General features: G+C 33.6%; 1 protein-coding gene across 1 annotated transcript; it reads right to left on the bottom strand.

Annotated features, from left to right (window-relative positions):
* Positions 1–6,936: 6,936 nt before the first annotated feature.
* LOC128229045 (uncharacterized) lies at positions 6,937–14,101 on the bottom strand. The gene is made up of 8 exons (XM_052940688.1): positions 13,874–14,101; positions 13,468–13,711; positions 12,845–12,961; positions 11,831–12,467; positions 10,503–10,668; positions 9,973–10,195; positions 9,410–9,587; positions 6,937–9,250 (listed from the first exon to the last, which is right to left on the bottom strand). The coding sequence occupies exons 1-8, from the start codon at positions 14,083–14,085 to the stop codon at positions 8,625–8,627; spliced, it is 2,403 nt and encodes an 800-aa protein (XP_052796648.1). The 5' UTR covers positions 14,086–14,101; the 3' UTR covers positions 6,937–8,624.
* Between the last annotated feature and the right edge of the window lie 2,802 nt (positions 14,102–16,903).

Genomic DNA, 16,903 nt, shown 5'->3' on the forward strand with positions numbered 1-16,903 from the left:
ATGTACATGCATAAATGAACACAACACTGACAAGTATAAAATGAACACAACACTGACAAGTGTATTGTGTGATGAACATGTATAAATGAACACAACACTGACACATATATTGTGTAATGTACATGTATAAATGAACACAATATTGACAAGTATATTGTGTAATGTACATGTATAAATGAACACAACACTGACAAGTATATTGTGTAATGAACATGTATAAATGAACACAACACTGACAAGTATATTGTGTAATGTACATGTATAAATGAACACAACACTGACAAGTATATTGTGTAATGTACATGTATAAATGAACACAACACTGACAAGTGTATTGTGTGATGTACATGTATAAATGAACACAACACTGACAAGTATATTGTGTAATGTACATGTATAAATGAACACAACACTGACAAGTATATTGTGTAATGTACATGTATAAATGAACACAACACTGACAAGTATATTGTGTAATGTACATGTATAAATGAACACAACACTGACAAGTATATTGTGTAATGTACATGCATAAATGAACACAACACTGACAAGTATATTGTGTAATGTACATGTATAAATGAACACAACACTGACAAGTATATTGTGTAATGTACATGTATAAATGAACACAACACTGATAAGTGTATTGTGTGATGTACATGCATAAATGAACACAACACTGACAAGTGTATTGTGTGATGTACATGTATAAATGAACACAACACTGACAAGTATATTGTGTAATGTACATGTATAAATGAACACAACACTGACAAGTATATTGTGTAATGTACATGTATAAATGAATACAACACTGACAAGTATATTGTGCAATGTACATGTATAAATGAACACAACACTGACAAGTATAAAATGAACACAAAACTGACAAGTATATTGTGTAATGTACATGCATAAATGAACACAACACTGACAAGTATATTGTGTAATGTACATGCATAAATGAACACAACACTGACAAGTATAAAATGAACACAACACTGACAAGTGTATTGTGTGATGAACATGTATAAATGAACACAACACTGACAAGTGTATTGTGTGATGTACATGTATAAATGAACACAACACTGACAAGTCTATTGTGTAATGTACATGTATAAATGATCACAACACTGACAAGTGTATTGTGTAATGTACATGTATAAATGAACACAACACTGACAAGTGTATTGTGTAATGTACATGTATAAATGAACACAACACTGACAAGTATATTGTGTAATGTACATTTATAAATGAACACAACACTGACAAGTGTATTGTGTAATGTACATGTATAAATGAACACAACACTGACAAGTGTATTGTGTAATGTACATGTATAAATGAACACAACACTGACAAGTATATTGTGTAATGTACATTTATAAATGAACACAACACTGACAACTATATTGTGTAATTTACATGTATAAATGAACTCAACACTGACAAGTATATTGTGTAATGTACATGTATAAATGAACACAACACTGACAAGTGTTTTGTGTGATGAACATGTATAAATGAACACAAAACTGACAAGTATATTGTGTAATTTACATGTATAAATGAACTCAACACTGACAAGTATAAAATGAACACAACACTGACAAGTATATTGTGTGATGTACATGTATAAATGAACACAACACTGACAAGTATATTGTGTAATGAACATGTATAAATGAACACAACACTGACAAGTATATTGTGTAATGTACATGTATAAATGAACACAACACTGACAAGTATATTGTGTAATGTACATGTATAAATGAACACAACACTGACAAGTACATTGTGTAATGTACATGTATAAATGAACACAACACTGACAAGTACATTGTGTGATGTACATGTATAAATGAACTCAACACTGACAAGTGTATTATGTGATGTACATGTATAAATGAACACAACACTGACAAGTGTATTGTGTGATGAACATGTATAAATGAACACAACACTGACAAGTGTATTGTGTGATGAACATGTATAAATGAACACAACACTGACAAGTGTATTTTGTGATGAACATGTATAAATGAACACAACACTGACAAGTGTATTGTGTAATTTACATGTATAAATGAACACAACACTGACAAGTGTTTTGTGTGATGAACATGTATAAATGAACACAACACTGACAAGTGTATTGTGTGATGAACATGTATAAATGAACACAACACTGACAAGTGAATTGTGTGATGTACATATATAAGTGTATTGTGTGATGTACATGTATAAATGAACACAACACTGACAAGTATAAAATGAACACAACACTGACAAGTGTATTGTATGATGTACATGTATAAATGAATAAAACACTGACAAGTGTATTGTGTGATGAACATGTATAAATGAACACAACACTGACAAGTATATTGTGTAATGTACATGTATAAATGAACACAACACTGACAAGTATATTGTGTAATGTACATGTATAAATGAACACAACACTGGCAAGTACATTGTGTAATGTACATGTATAAATGAACACAACACTGACAAGAATATTGTGTGATGTACATGTATAAATGAACACAACACTGACAAGTGTATTGTGTGATGAACATGTATAAATGAACACAACACTGACAAGTGTATTGTGTGATGTACATGTATAAATGAACACAACACTGACAAGTGTATTGTGTGATGAACATGTATAAATGAACACAACACTGACAAGTGTATTGTGTGATGTACATGTATAAGTGTATTGTGTGATGAACATGTATAAATGAACACAACACTGACAAGTATATTGTGCAATGTACATGTATAAATGAACACAACACTGACAAGTATATTGTGTAATGTACATGTATAAATGAACACAACACTGACAAGTATAAAATGAACACAACACTGACAAGTATATTGTGTAATGTACATGCATAAATGAACACAACACTGACAAGTATATTGTGTAATGTACATGCATAAATGAACACAACACTGACAAGTATAAAATGAACACAACACTGACAAGTGTATTGTGTGATGAACATGTATAAATGAACACAACACTGACAAGTATATTGTGTAATGTACATGTATAAATGAACACACCACTGACAAGTTTATTGTGTAATGTACATGTATAAATGAACACAACACTGGCAAGTGTATTGTGTAATGTACATGTATAAATGAACACAACACTGGCAAGTGTATTGTGTAGTGTACATGTATAAATAAACACAACACTGACAAGTGTATTGTGTAATGTACATGTATAAATGAAAACAACACTGACAAGTGTATTGTGTAATGTACATGTATAAATGAACACAACACTGACAAGTGTATTGTGTAGTGTACATGTATAAATAAACACAACACTGACAAGTGTATTGTGTAATGTACATGTATAAATGAAAACAACACTGACAAGTGTATTGTATAATGTACATGTATAAATGAACACAACACTGACAAGTATATTGTGTAGTGTACATGTATAAATAAACAAAACACTGACAAGTGTATTGTGTAATGTACATGTATAAATGAAAACAACACTGACAAGTGTATTGTGTAATGTACATGTATAAATGAACACAACACTGACAAGTATATTGTGTAATGTACATGTATAAATGAACACAACACTGACAAGTGTATTGTGAAATGTACATGTATAAATGAACACGACACTGGCAAGTGTATTGTGTAGTGTACATGTATAAATGAACACAACACTGACAAGTATATTGTGTAATGTACATGTATAAATGAACACTACACTGACAAGTATATTGTGTAATGTACATGTATAAATGAACACAACACTGACAAGTACATTGTGTAATGTACATGCATAAATGAACACAACACTGACAAGTATATTGTGTAATGTACTTTTCATTTAAAGGAATCAGTCAAGTGTAATTTGATCTTATGTGTATGTGACATAATGTTAAACCGAAAGTCGAAACAAATGTAATGGAACTATTGAAAGCTTATTGGCAGCGTCTTAACCGGACACTCAGTTTGAAGGACATGTATGTGACTTTATACTCGACCAAGACACGATATATATAGACAGAGGATAAGTTTCCGTATGATAGCACAATTTATCTATATGGAACACAAATCTACATACCCTCAAATATTTAAAGGATTCTTCGAACAGTTATAAGTTAATTACAAAGACCTCCAATCGAGTCAATATCATCATCGATGGAATTAAAATTATTCTCTTACCAAATTTTTAGAAAGCACTACATTTCAAGTGAAGATACCTCGAAGATCACCTGAATTGAAGAGCTCTTCTTTTGAATAAGTGGTATCTCCAAATCAGTTAGATACACTTCTAATTCAATTGAAAATTTCACCGTATCATTATCATATATTTTGCAGTTTTAAATTTAGCCGAATGAATGCTCTCGGCAATTGAGTTAAGGAGATCATTAAGCCATATCTTCCAATCAATTATGGTGTACAACTTATTTTTGCCTTAATTTTTTACTTATCTTGCTCACTGTCTATGTGGGGTGGCATTAACAGGCATGCACGTGTACGTCGCATTTCTTGTTTGTGTACTTTATGATTTTGAATTCTATTAACAACAATGCGTTGGTATGCTTAACTGTTAATTGTTTTCAGCAAAATATGTTTAAACAACTAGTTTAAATTAAAGAATGTCTTGTCATATCTGACAAATCCTTTATGCATGTTATTTACCGCATTTAGAAATGAGTGTACAATCTCGTGTACTGGGCCAACAGATGGAGTACACACTGCCTCTTCCAGAAACGTCCGAAATAATCCAGAAAGTATTAACTAATGATAACCGCTGCAGACGAGAATTGTAGAACTTGCAAATATTTTTTTTACAAAATTGATGATAACTTTATTTTAACAGCCATTTTCATTCCTTTGACAAGAATCCATTCCTCGTGTCATTATCCGCTGGTACCCGACGCGCGACGAATAATATATCATCAGGATCGCACAACCAAACCGATGAAAAAGACACGAGGAAGTCATTGAGGCTTATTGATTTAACGGATTTAATGAGCGATTTTCATAAAGCTTGTCTTGAGGATTAAGCATTTCTGAATAAGTAAATACCATTGTGTTGTTTGCATACGTGTTTTTGTGCTGAGTTCAGTGTTGAAACAAAGCTCCCTTCGGGTCCTTGAATAGCTTGTTTCCGCACATCAGACATGTCTACGAGTATCAAAAACACATTTTTTTAATATTGTGTTATTAGTTATTGTTATCAGGGGTAGGCCTGATGTACAAGGACTTTGATTATGGTTACGTCACATTTGTTAAGAAGAATACCAACTTATTTCAAAACTCCGTGTCTCTGTGACTTTGCAAACCGTCCCCTGCAGTTGCTTGTCTGCTGCCATACATCCTTTTAATACCGTTTTACGATTTTAGTTGCATAATGCAAAAAACAACAACACTGAATTTGATTTTTAAGTAATATTATGTTTATTCTGTTGTTAAAACTGAAAAGTGAAATATTGCAAAAAAGCACGTGTAATGTAAACGGGCAAGGAGAGTTGGAAATGTTTTTTTCTGATGTTTACAAACGTGCAAGAGTACACTATTTTTCTTATACACATCCCCAAATCAATGTGTCATGTAAACGGGCGTGGTATGTTTAGACTCTTTATTCTGATGTGAAATTACAGGAGTACAATATTATTGAACGATTTCATAAACCACGTGCGGCACAACAAGCGTGGACTGGTTAAACTGTTTTGTCGCGTTTCACAATATCGGTCCATTGTGGGAAAACAACTGACAACAAGAAGCACACGCCCTTATTGACAACAGCGTCACTGAATTTGTTTATTGTTAATTATCATTCGATATATCCTACGTTCATTATTATTGTATTGGGTTAAATTATGTAATGTTCTCCTTTTAAAGGGTTTCTTCTAAACAAACTATGTTTTGGTTGTTATAATCAAGTTTAAGCAAGAAGCTTGGCTTAATTATATGTGGTTCTTAAACATGTTATGTTTAACGTTTTGTAACATAGAAACTGAAGGATGGCATTAAAAACATACGTGTGCGCATAACTAAGCTATGCTATCAAATCAGCTCTTAGTTTATGGAAATAGCTTTTCAAAGATACACATATTTTCCATATTTTCCACACCCAAACTCAGTATTATTGCAAAAGTAAAAGGTCGCCTTCATCATCGTGTATTGCAAATTTAACCATTTATGTATTTTAAAGCAACGCCATTCGCGAACCATTTGTTCTATGTTGTAGTATTTGGTAATCTTCAATGCTTTCCTATATGAAATATAACAATGATAACTATATAATTGTGGACCCTATGCCTCTTAAATCCGTTCACAGTATTAAAACATTTTTTCAATTAAAGGAGATATTAGTAAAATGTCTTTGACATAGGGCTTCCTGGTCACGAAATTATGTGACAATGCAACCCAAATCAGAAACGTTTGCCAATATATGCCCTCACAATAAATATACCCATATGTAGTTGTAGTCTAGTCTGGTATTCACCAAATCATTTCTAAGATTGGACGTGAATGCATCTTCAGATGTTGCCACCTGTCATATATGCTTAAATTTATTGATGGATACATTTTACTCGGTTCGCAGTATGGACAAGATGTGGTATGTATTGGCCAACCATTAAAGATATAATGTCTTTTATAGAAAAGATCTCTTAATATTAAGATTCTGCTGGAGTTCTTTGAAATGCGTCATGGTAGCTTTTAAACAAGACATATCTGTCTGCATATTCACGCTTGATCGATTTGGAGCCTTATATTTGGAGGAAGAAATACAACCTATTTTTATTTATAACAATGCATTGGTATTCTTAACTGTTAAATGTTTATAGCAAAATATGTTAAAACAACTAGTCAAACACGCCGAGGTGTTTCAATTGACGTTGGCAATAATACAAAAATAAATACATAAATGTCAATCAATTAACATACTTAAAGATGCACTTTTACTCCCAAATAAGATTTACCACAATTAATACAATTGTTTTAATATTCGAAACAGGATTAATAAATGTCGAAAACAATGGTTCTTATGAAGGATAACGAGTTTATTTTTAAAGAAATGTGCATAAAACACGGTATTTCTACCTTATGAGACGATATCAGATCAGAGTAAATCTTTTAGCATTCACCAATCCTTTAATATTTTTGCATATTCAGCTTTTAAATATACGGTTACACTCATGTTATCCGTAATAAATATATGCCATTAATGCATTATTTGGTAAGTTGTTAAAGGTTTATCAGTCAGAATTTATGTTTGTTATACATGTGTATGTATTGATTTTGAATAAGAGTGTCACTTTAACTAACTCATTATCAAAAAGTGTCTCATCACATTTTATAAAGTTTTAAAGCTATATGTCAACTTCGTGACTTTGTGTTTGAAACTATCGGTTTATTTGATTTACTAGAAATTATCGACAAATGATAACCACTGAAGACGAGATTTCCAAAACTTGCAAGACGTGAATGTGTTATACAGCAAGTTTACGTTATATATAAATAACGATTAACTTTATACATAAACGGCAAAATTAAGTATAATTATAGGTTCACTCAGGCATTTTAATGGCATATTTTTCTGAATAATTTTCTACAAAAACACGAACAATTAGATTGTTAGCATATAACTTGTCTATTTTAAATTGAGCATACATTGAGCGGTATTTTTTACTTCCTGCCTTCCCTTAGCACTATTTCACGTGTTTAAAACGCATACAATTTAAGTCACGAATGCTGAGAATAAATTTCGGCCAGTCTAAATGTTTCCAATTAGACTAAATATTTTGTTAATAAATCTACTAGTGGTTATCGCTGCCACCTTACAAGATAACGACTGAAAAAACAACAACAGATAACACTGCATATGTCTCATAAAATATTGAATTTAGAATTTATAATTACTTTAGAAAATCTTAGATTTTTTTTTTATATTGCAGTAACTAAAGTCTTCAAGTTTCATAACGATAAGATAAAGCCAAAAGAGAACTAATATTGGGCATGTTTTTATAAACTTGTGAGCCAATTTTAATGAGCATTTATGAAGAGAGTTATAGACTAGTATCATGCCGCATCACGAGCAGTCAAAAATGACCACATAAAATAGTGTTTTATGCCTTATTTTAAATATGAGTTAATTTACTTGCAATGTTTGATTGTCTTTGAATGCATTTCATTTTGTTTATACGAAGAATATTCAATTATGAAACATTAAAAGAAGAACCATGTGGTGCGTTATGACTATGGACGAGAGTATAAAATTCATATCATGTAACGAAATCAGCTTTATTTTCAAATTGGATTATCTTGCAAGACGAAGCTAAGCTTTTTTCGAATCAAGCTATAGCCTACTTTTAAAGAGCTAAAAGGTTTTTAATTAATCATAAATATTAAAGCGGCACATTATAGGTTAATGCAATTTTTCTTTTTTTTAAATCTTAATTCATTATTATACTTTAATGATCAAAACAACAACAACAAAACAACACATACTTTTTGTACAGATCAAAACGATTAGCAATATTTTTGCGCTTTTTTAACTAGGGAATTATCATTTCTCTGATATGAGAAAACAAACGGTAATAAAACTACAGTTTGCAACTTTCACCATTTAAGTCTTGTTGTTTTGTCGAGCACACTGACGACGTTTCATTTCGTTTGTTCTTCTGGTACTGGAGCCAAATTTGATAGCCTTCTTCGAATGGTGGAAGAACAACCACTACGAACGTACAGATGAAGCAGTAGATCTGTAACCCTTTTATCCAGGCTGTAAATTCGTCAAATGAAAGGACACCAGAGCTAAGAGCTATTGCCGGAAGAATGACGACAAATATAACCAAACTTATACTTCCGAGCACGCCAGCATAGAGTTTGGTCTTTCTGAATACTTTGTCCATCACCTTTGCCGTTATGATGTCCCCAACTTCAGCTTTGGCAAAATCTTCTTCATAAATAAGCCGGAATGGATGTATGGGGTTGTCAATATTAATAGTTTTCGCCCATTCAAGAATAGCATCGGCCTCTGAACGAATAGTATGTGTGCACAGGGAAACAATGACAGAGACTACACCGCTTACAACGAGCCCTGCCAACATTGCCGTTAGGAGACTGTAATCCTGGGCTGTGTTTACATAGAAGTTTGAGAGTCCGCCTTCATATGTCGATCCCATAATGAGCATTCCAGAAATCGATGCTGATAAGCCCAATATTCCACCTAAATTTAAATGACAGAAGATGATTAACATTTATTGAAGTATGCTATCGCAAAACTGCAAGTGCATAGTATATCATTATATTCTGTAAATGGCTATATTCGATATATATAAAAAAAATTGATTAAGAGTATACCCCGACGGAAAGTAATGTCATTTACCTGATATGACGCCTTTTGATGTCGCCTTTGACCAAGTAATTGTGAGAAACAACGGCATAAGGAATGGGCATGTCAGAACTTGAAGTTGAAGGGTTGCCCAGTTCACATACACGTCAGTCTCCGAAATAATCAATCCATAGGGAATTAATAATATCACTACCAAAATGATACACCAACTCTAAAAGTACAAAAAAGAGTGATGTAACTGTGTAAAAGCTAGCCCAATAAATATATTTGTAATTGAATATCTAGTTACGACAAAACCTGGCTCTATTTTCTCGAACAATCACCAAGGATCAAGCTCAGCACACTATATTCTACTTTGGTTTAAATATGTTTTCATTTTGAAGAATTAAGCTTCTTTTAAAAACAATCATGATCTCTTTTTTTTCTTCTAATAAAAGCAATGTAAGTATGTTATTTGGCCAGATGATACTTACTAATTTCAGTAGTGTAAAAACACCGAATATACTATTGTAATTGTTGTGTTGATTATCCTATTCTTTAAAGTGTACCATGTGTCAGGCTAGTGCTGATATGAGTCAAAATTGATTCTCAGATACCTTGTAACGCATCAATCCATCTTCATATCGTCTGTATTCTCCGTGAACGCTGCACGTGTATACAATCCTTTCCACTCCAACACGCGCACGCGTAGTAATATCTACGTCACACGATTTGCAACCAATCGACGAAGAGCAAGTGCAAAAGTCTCCGCCCATTTTTGATTCCGAAAGTTGTTTTTGTTTTCCACACAAGACACAACTCGTAGGTGAAAGATGTTTCCTGTCCAATGCGATAGCGGTGGATGAAATCAGGCATTTTGATTTTCATCATAATGTAACATAAAAGCAATTGCGACTACATGATCGACACGCGCTGTAGCTAAAACAATCTATATTCAAATGTTAACACAATGACTATTTTTTAAGTAATTGCATTAAATTGTATAGTTTTTTAAACAACAATCTTACAATTGTAACTGTATTTGTTAAAGACTAAACAGATGCAAAAGGAAACCTCCGAAATCCATCAACCTGAGTAAGCTGCAATTCAAAAGTACATAAAATACCTTATTGATGAGAATAGTTACCTGAATGGGTTAATGTATGTCTTGTATATATCATAGACGACAATGGACGAGATGGCCATTACTTCCCCTGACCCTGTGGACATGAGAGCCATCATCAACATGGTTAGCAGCAGATAGTTGCCTGTCTCACCAAGCAGGAGATTCATCACAAACGGGGTAATATATCCTTTAATGATGGAAAAACGTTGTTCTTATAAATCTTAAATATATAGCGAAAGGACGGTAGATGCTGTTTGAATACAAGATACAAGAAGCATAAGCTCAATCAGCTATTTTCCGACATGAATAACACACAAACATAACACATCGAAACTTAACAATGACCTAATTCTAGGTAGTTTTGAGAGCAACCTATTTCCAATGGGATGCTGTTCCATACCTGCCTTGCCTCAAGGCGGAAAGAGTTGATTTGATATATAGTTGTTCGGCAAATTACACAGTTTTCATATCTTGGATTAAATTTAAACGTCTAAATGCTTCAATACTTGAACATATTCTGGTGAGAGACCTTAAATACATTTGAAAGTTTCAATAGCGATGCCTTTAACTCTGCTTAGATGTAATGTTGGCAATTGAACTCTATACAGAAATTTTTCATTAGTTGAGTGGCGATTAATTTTTAAAGCTCTGTATTGATTTTTTCCGTATTTTTTCGCGTGGGTCTTGCTACAAAAACATCAAACAACTGGATTGAAACTGACATGAGTAAATATATTAATATATATTAATATATATTATTTGATTGTAACAATCGTAAATACTAAGACACAGATGGTTTTACGTTACAGAATCTCTTTAAATATGTCGTTTAGATAGAAGGACAAAATTTACAAAGTAAGATCCATTAACATCAAGGTTAATGCAAAAAGACACTATTTTTGGTTTATATATTTATATGTACCAGTTTACCGAGTGTCGCAATATGCGTAGATAGGATCTTGAACATTTTGACAAAATTTCTAAATACACTCAGATGCTGACCTGCTTTTGTAAACAACTAACAGTTGATAAATGATGCACAGGAAACGTAACCTTAAAAAAGGAGAGTAAATTTATATCGCCGTAAAAAGGGCATCTATGCCCGAATATTCGTTGTTTTTTTAGATAGAATCTAGCTTGTGTACAAGTCGTACTGTGTCACTGAGAGGAAAGTGAAAGTCCACACATTTTTTCTCATGATACATTAATGAACCAAGAAATTAGCGAACCAAAATTATAAAGGATACTTCCTAGTTTGTATGGTTTTGGTTTAAATGTTTTATAGATATTCAATGCAAACAATAATTAATTTTGATCAAGTCTGATGTGGCTTTTTTGGATTCACTCACCGTTATCAATCTCATTATCTGACAGCAGGTGCGTACCGTTTTTTAAACTCATTGCAAAGTATATGGTTGTGGCAGTTACAGACAGACAAGGGGCTATCACGAACCACAAATATGCGGCCATAAAATATCCCAACACCCCTTGAGACGGTTTTGCAGCTATTCGACTTTGCCAATTAGCCTGGTCTGTGAAACTAGTTGATGTTGCCATAAATAGTAGAACAACGCCATAAATCAAACCGGATTCGGTACGAAACGTGGCGTGTGATTGCTCGTAGTTCGTTTCAGGCCCTTCAACACAAATTGCTGCCGTATAAAGTGCCTCCATGCTCGAATATTCTTTGCTTTCCTCAGAGGGAAAGTAGCTTGTGTACAGGACAAACACTGTCACTGATAGAAAGGTCAACGCTGTATTAAAATATGAAATATAAAAAGTCGTTCCGAGTCCGCCAATCATACAATATGACCCGAATAAGAAGGCGAGTACAAGATAGATGAACTCGTTGTTAACATCCTTTGTAAGAACCTCAAGAGCACTCTTCCCAGCCAGCAGCATGCTTGTGCAAACGATTAAGCTAGAGATCATGGCTAGAATGCAAAACATAACGTGACCAGCATTTCCAAATCGAGCATAAGCGATCTGAATTAACAAAATAAAATACACAAATAACCAACAATGTGACAGTACATAATAAATTGAGTATAAAAAGTTCAGATGTTAGAAGGACTTAATTGGCCTTGTTTAATTTACTGAACTCACACATAACCGGAGTTATGCTGGACATTATTTACCTACCACAACAACTTTGCGTTAAATATCATCCCGTGAATCGTCCAGAATGTATTTGTATACATCGCACTTTACTGTTAAAAAGTTTCAAAACAAAACTGAGGATGTTTTGTTTATTTCATTTAAGGTTTGATATCAGTAGTCCTCATTTACATATGATACTGTAGTAATGGTGACATGCTTTAAAAAAGTTATCCAACATTCCCAAATACTTATCAAAGATATACCTGTGGGAAGGTCTTTGCACCCGGAGCCCTTGTCTTTAAAAAAATAGACAAAACTGGAAAAAGCAAAAGGTCCACAATAACGCCAACCGAAAACCAAAGAGTTCCTCCAAAGCCTGACTACAAGAAAGATACTCGGTATTTTAACCAAAAGGATTTTGTAAAGTACTCTTAACAAAATCTTGACCAATTACGTTACATTTCTATAGTTTTAATAAATCATCATTCCCTCCAATATAAGTATGAATTAGGCAAGTCGCGTTCTTGAAGCAATTGAGGTAGACGATGTATAAAATTGCTTATCAGTTTATTTAACCATTGGTAATTATGCTGTATTTTGATACCCCGTGACCACACATAATGCTAATATCATTCGACGGGTATTGCTTACTGATGACTTATAACCATGACAGAAAAAAACAACATTACAGATACAATTAATGCAGTTTTTTTTAATTCAATTGAAATCGGAAGTAAATTGGCTTGTTTTACTCTTTCAAGACCAAGCAATCTTGATTGTAAAATTTGTTCGATTCTTTCTCTGCTTATAAAACCATTTTCAAATATACAAAAATGTACATAAATAATCATTTACGAACACATCGCGTGACTCCGGGGCTACCTACCCTGCTGGATAGTGTAGAGCTCTGAAGAAAGTCAGCCGGCCAGAGGAGCTGTGAGGTGACAGTGACGGCTGTGAGACTGAGGCTCACCCTCCCACCGGCGTCAAACACGGTATCAAGATTGTGCTCGTCGTGATACACGTACTTCCGGAGCGATTTGTACGCGGCAGCCACCAAAATCGAAAATCCACCAAATCCGAGCAAAAGTAATAGAGCGGCATTGCTTTTCGTAATGGATGGTTTTGTACTGAAAGGTTTAACTACTGGGACAAGCATAGCAACCATGAATATTGAAGAAACAGCATTTAAATGCAATGGACATTGTTTACATCGTTCATAATGTAAATCCTAGATATTGAATAAACATTTTCTAACAATTGCTGAAACAACAAACTATGTATGTTCTCACTTGGTTTCTACTTCTTCACGGGGTTTTAACTTTGTCCTGCACGTGTGTTGCACTGTAGAAACAGGAAGAAAGAAAGTCGTGCCGGAAGTGGCCTCTGAAATATCGTCAGTTCTAATAGTGGTTGCAGTGGTGATTTCTTCCGTTGTACTTCCATAGTTCAATGGCGCACAAATGGTCACGAGAAAAACTATTGCCAAAATCCACGTATGCATTTTGAAATTAGTATTGATACACTTGTAGAACTGCATACACCTTACTGACTGGGAAGAAATAGCGGTAGTCGACAGATTTTAAATTAGCTATACGATGTAGATAATCTTTCAATTAAAAGGTGTACACTATAGGTTGATGCATGTTTTAAGTCAAATGAGTTAAACATGATAATGCATTAAAATTAATATTATCATTTTTTGCATCAATCTGTTTTGTGAACCTTTAAAGCAATACATGTTACAACCGAGCATACATTTGGTGCTGAGACTATCTGTAATTTCGACACTGTACCTACTTGCCGTTGTCATTTAACGTAACAAGTTGCGCTTGATTGTCGTTCGCAATTATGTATTTATCAATGTATGTCAGATTTAGATATGACGATGGATTTTGAATGTCATGGAGATAAGTTTGGATTTGACAGACATGTTTGCCCTGACAATGTGAACATCACATACAAATATCAACTATTACACTACAACTTGATTGCATTCTAGTTTATGTGTATTATCCGTAATATATATTTATAGAAACAATAACTCAAACTCTATATCTAAAACAAAATATAAGAATGCGTTAAATACAAACTTACGAATAAGAGTTCATGTGTTTTAAGAAAAATGCCTACACAACCTGTTTTTATAATTATTATGAAAACTGTCGCAAAAAGTAGCACAATTGACAATCAAGAGTCAATGCTTTGGACCAATTTCGTGTAACTACAACTTAGGTTTGATTGAAAATCAACAAGAACTGTTGACCTGTCAGGAAACTAGAAATGTGTAAATAGGACACAGATGCCACCACTGCCCGCCTCTGTCATAAAAGCAATGGCCAATATTCCGCTATGGTTGATGAATGTACATTTCCAACTGAACAACGAAATAGTAGCATAAAAAGGCAGTCCTTTCCTCTTCGAAGTATAAAATACAAAGATCAATTTGAACTAAAGATGTTAAGTATAATTATTTTTATATGTTTAGTAACAGTGATCATGACCTTGACCCAAGGTGCACAACTTCACATGCAAACTAACATCCGTTGTGTAAAACTAAACTCCAAGCTCCATATCATGGATACTCAAATTGTTTTACTTGTTGAGAGTTCTCCTTTTTTATGAATTACATTTAAATATCTCATGTGTTATATTTCATTTTAAAAACCGAAAATTGAAATTTTATTTTCACTTTCGAGGAAAGAGCATAGATATTAGAATTGTACATGAGGCCAAACTTCTGTTCTGAAAGCAACAACAACAACAACAACAACAACAACAACAACAACAAACCCCACACTGTTTGGAAATTGTTGTTGGTATTGTTTATTACTGATTAAGCCCTCTAGAAGGGGTGGTCTATGTCAATTTTCCAACTCTACATTTCCATCCAATGAATACAGTTTCCAAAAGGTGCAACGCTTAATCACAAAGATTTGTAGTTTTACAATTTAACAGACATTTCTTAATCAATTAATTCTCCCCGTGCTTAAAACAGGAAACAATATAAGACATTTAGGAAAATATTCTTCTTCGCTCGATCTGCCATTCCTATTTTTTAAATTGTATCTTATATGTGTTCAAACCATGCCTGAGAAATAGCATAAATGGTGCTCACAATAAAAACACGTCTCCGAACTAATAGTGACTATGAAAAGAGAACACACACACATCTCATATATAGGTTCACTGACATCTATGAAAACTTCAAAGTGACAAGAACTTGTACAAAATACATTTAAATATATTAGCAGTATCTCTGGAGCTGGGGAGTTTTGTCAAAATTTGACTTAAGTAAGGGGTAAGATAAAACTTAAAGTTCAGTTATAATAAGGGTTACGGATCTCGGTTACCTGTTTTATCGATGCAACATTTACTAATCACACGTCAATTATTTGTTGTTTGTGACCTACGCATAATTTAGCAAAAGAAACGATGTCGTAACTTCCTTTTCCTCTCTGAAATTCTCTCGAACGGTAACACATTTTTTCCTCCTCCAAAAATCGGCCCACCAGCCCAAGGCTTAAAAATTAAAACTATAGACTCTATAATTCCTAAACTCTGATCTGGTTCTCGAGTGTGTTAGTTCTTATGGGTTGTTATAATCAATATAAAAAAATCATAGCTACAGACCAGGCTGTTAAGGGTAACAGAACCAAACTTTTTAGATTACGGTTCGAGATTGCATGAGCTTAATAAAACCGACTAGAATTATATATCTATGTCGGAAACAAAGAAAAAGCCTTCTACCTTAATTACTGCTAACTAACTCAACGCTGCGTATCGCGTTGACTCGACGCAATGGAACACGGGGAAAATTAAAGAAATGAACGCGGTAGGCATTATGCTTCAATCGCGACGTACAGTGAAAGTATCCCATTTAGAGCATACAATTCTCATGTCGCGCATGCCTCCAAACGTATAAGAGCCAGAGTCATGAAACTTTACAAACATGTACAATGTGCACCTGGGGCAAAGCGTTTTGCTGCCTTCAGTAAGAGTAGAGTTATGATCCTTGACTATAGTGACAAATGCATATATAGCATACCTATTGTGTCACCTCATTTCGAAAAGAATAACAGGAATGTAAATCAGCATGTGCAGTTGTGCATCTGGGGTTTTGTCTGTAACTGTGCCAGTACTTTTACGACCATGCTATAATCAAATTATGCGTACACGGAAATTAGCGTTATAATTATCTTAAACGTACTAGTGTAGAGTCATAAACTGTTTCACAGTTGTAAGTTTGCATGTGAAGTTGTGCAATTTTGGTTCAAGGTCAGAGTCACTGTTACTAAACATATAAAACATATATTTAACTA

This window comes from Mya arenaria, chromosome 3 (genome assembly GCF_026914265.1).
Source record: "Mya arenaria isolate MELC-2E11 chromosome 3, ASM2691426v1".
Lineage (NCBI taxonomy): Eukaryota > Metazoa > Mollusca > Bivalvia > Myida > Myidae > Mya > Mya arenaria.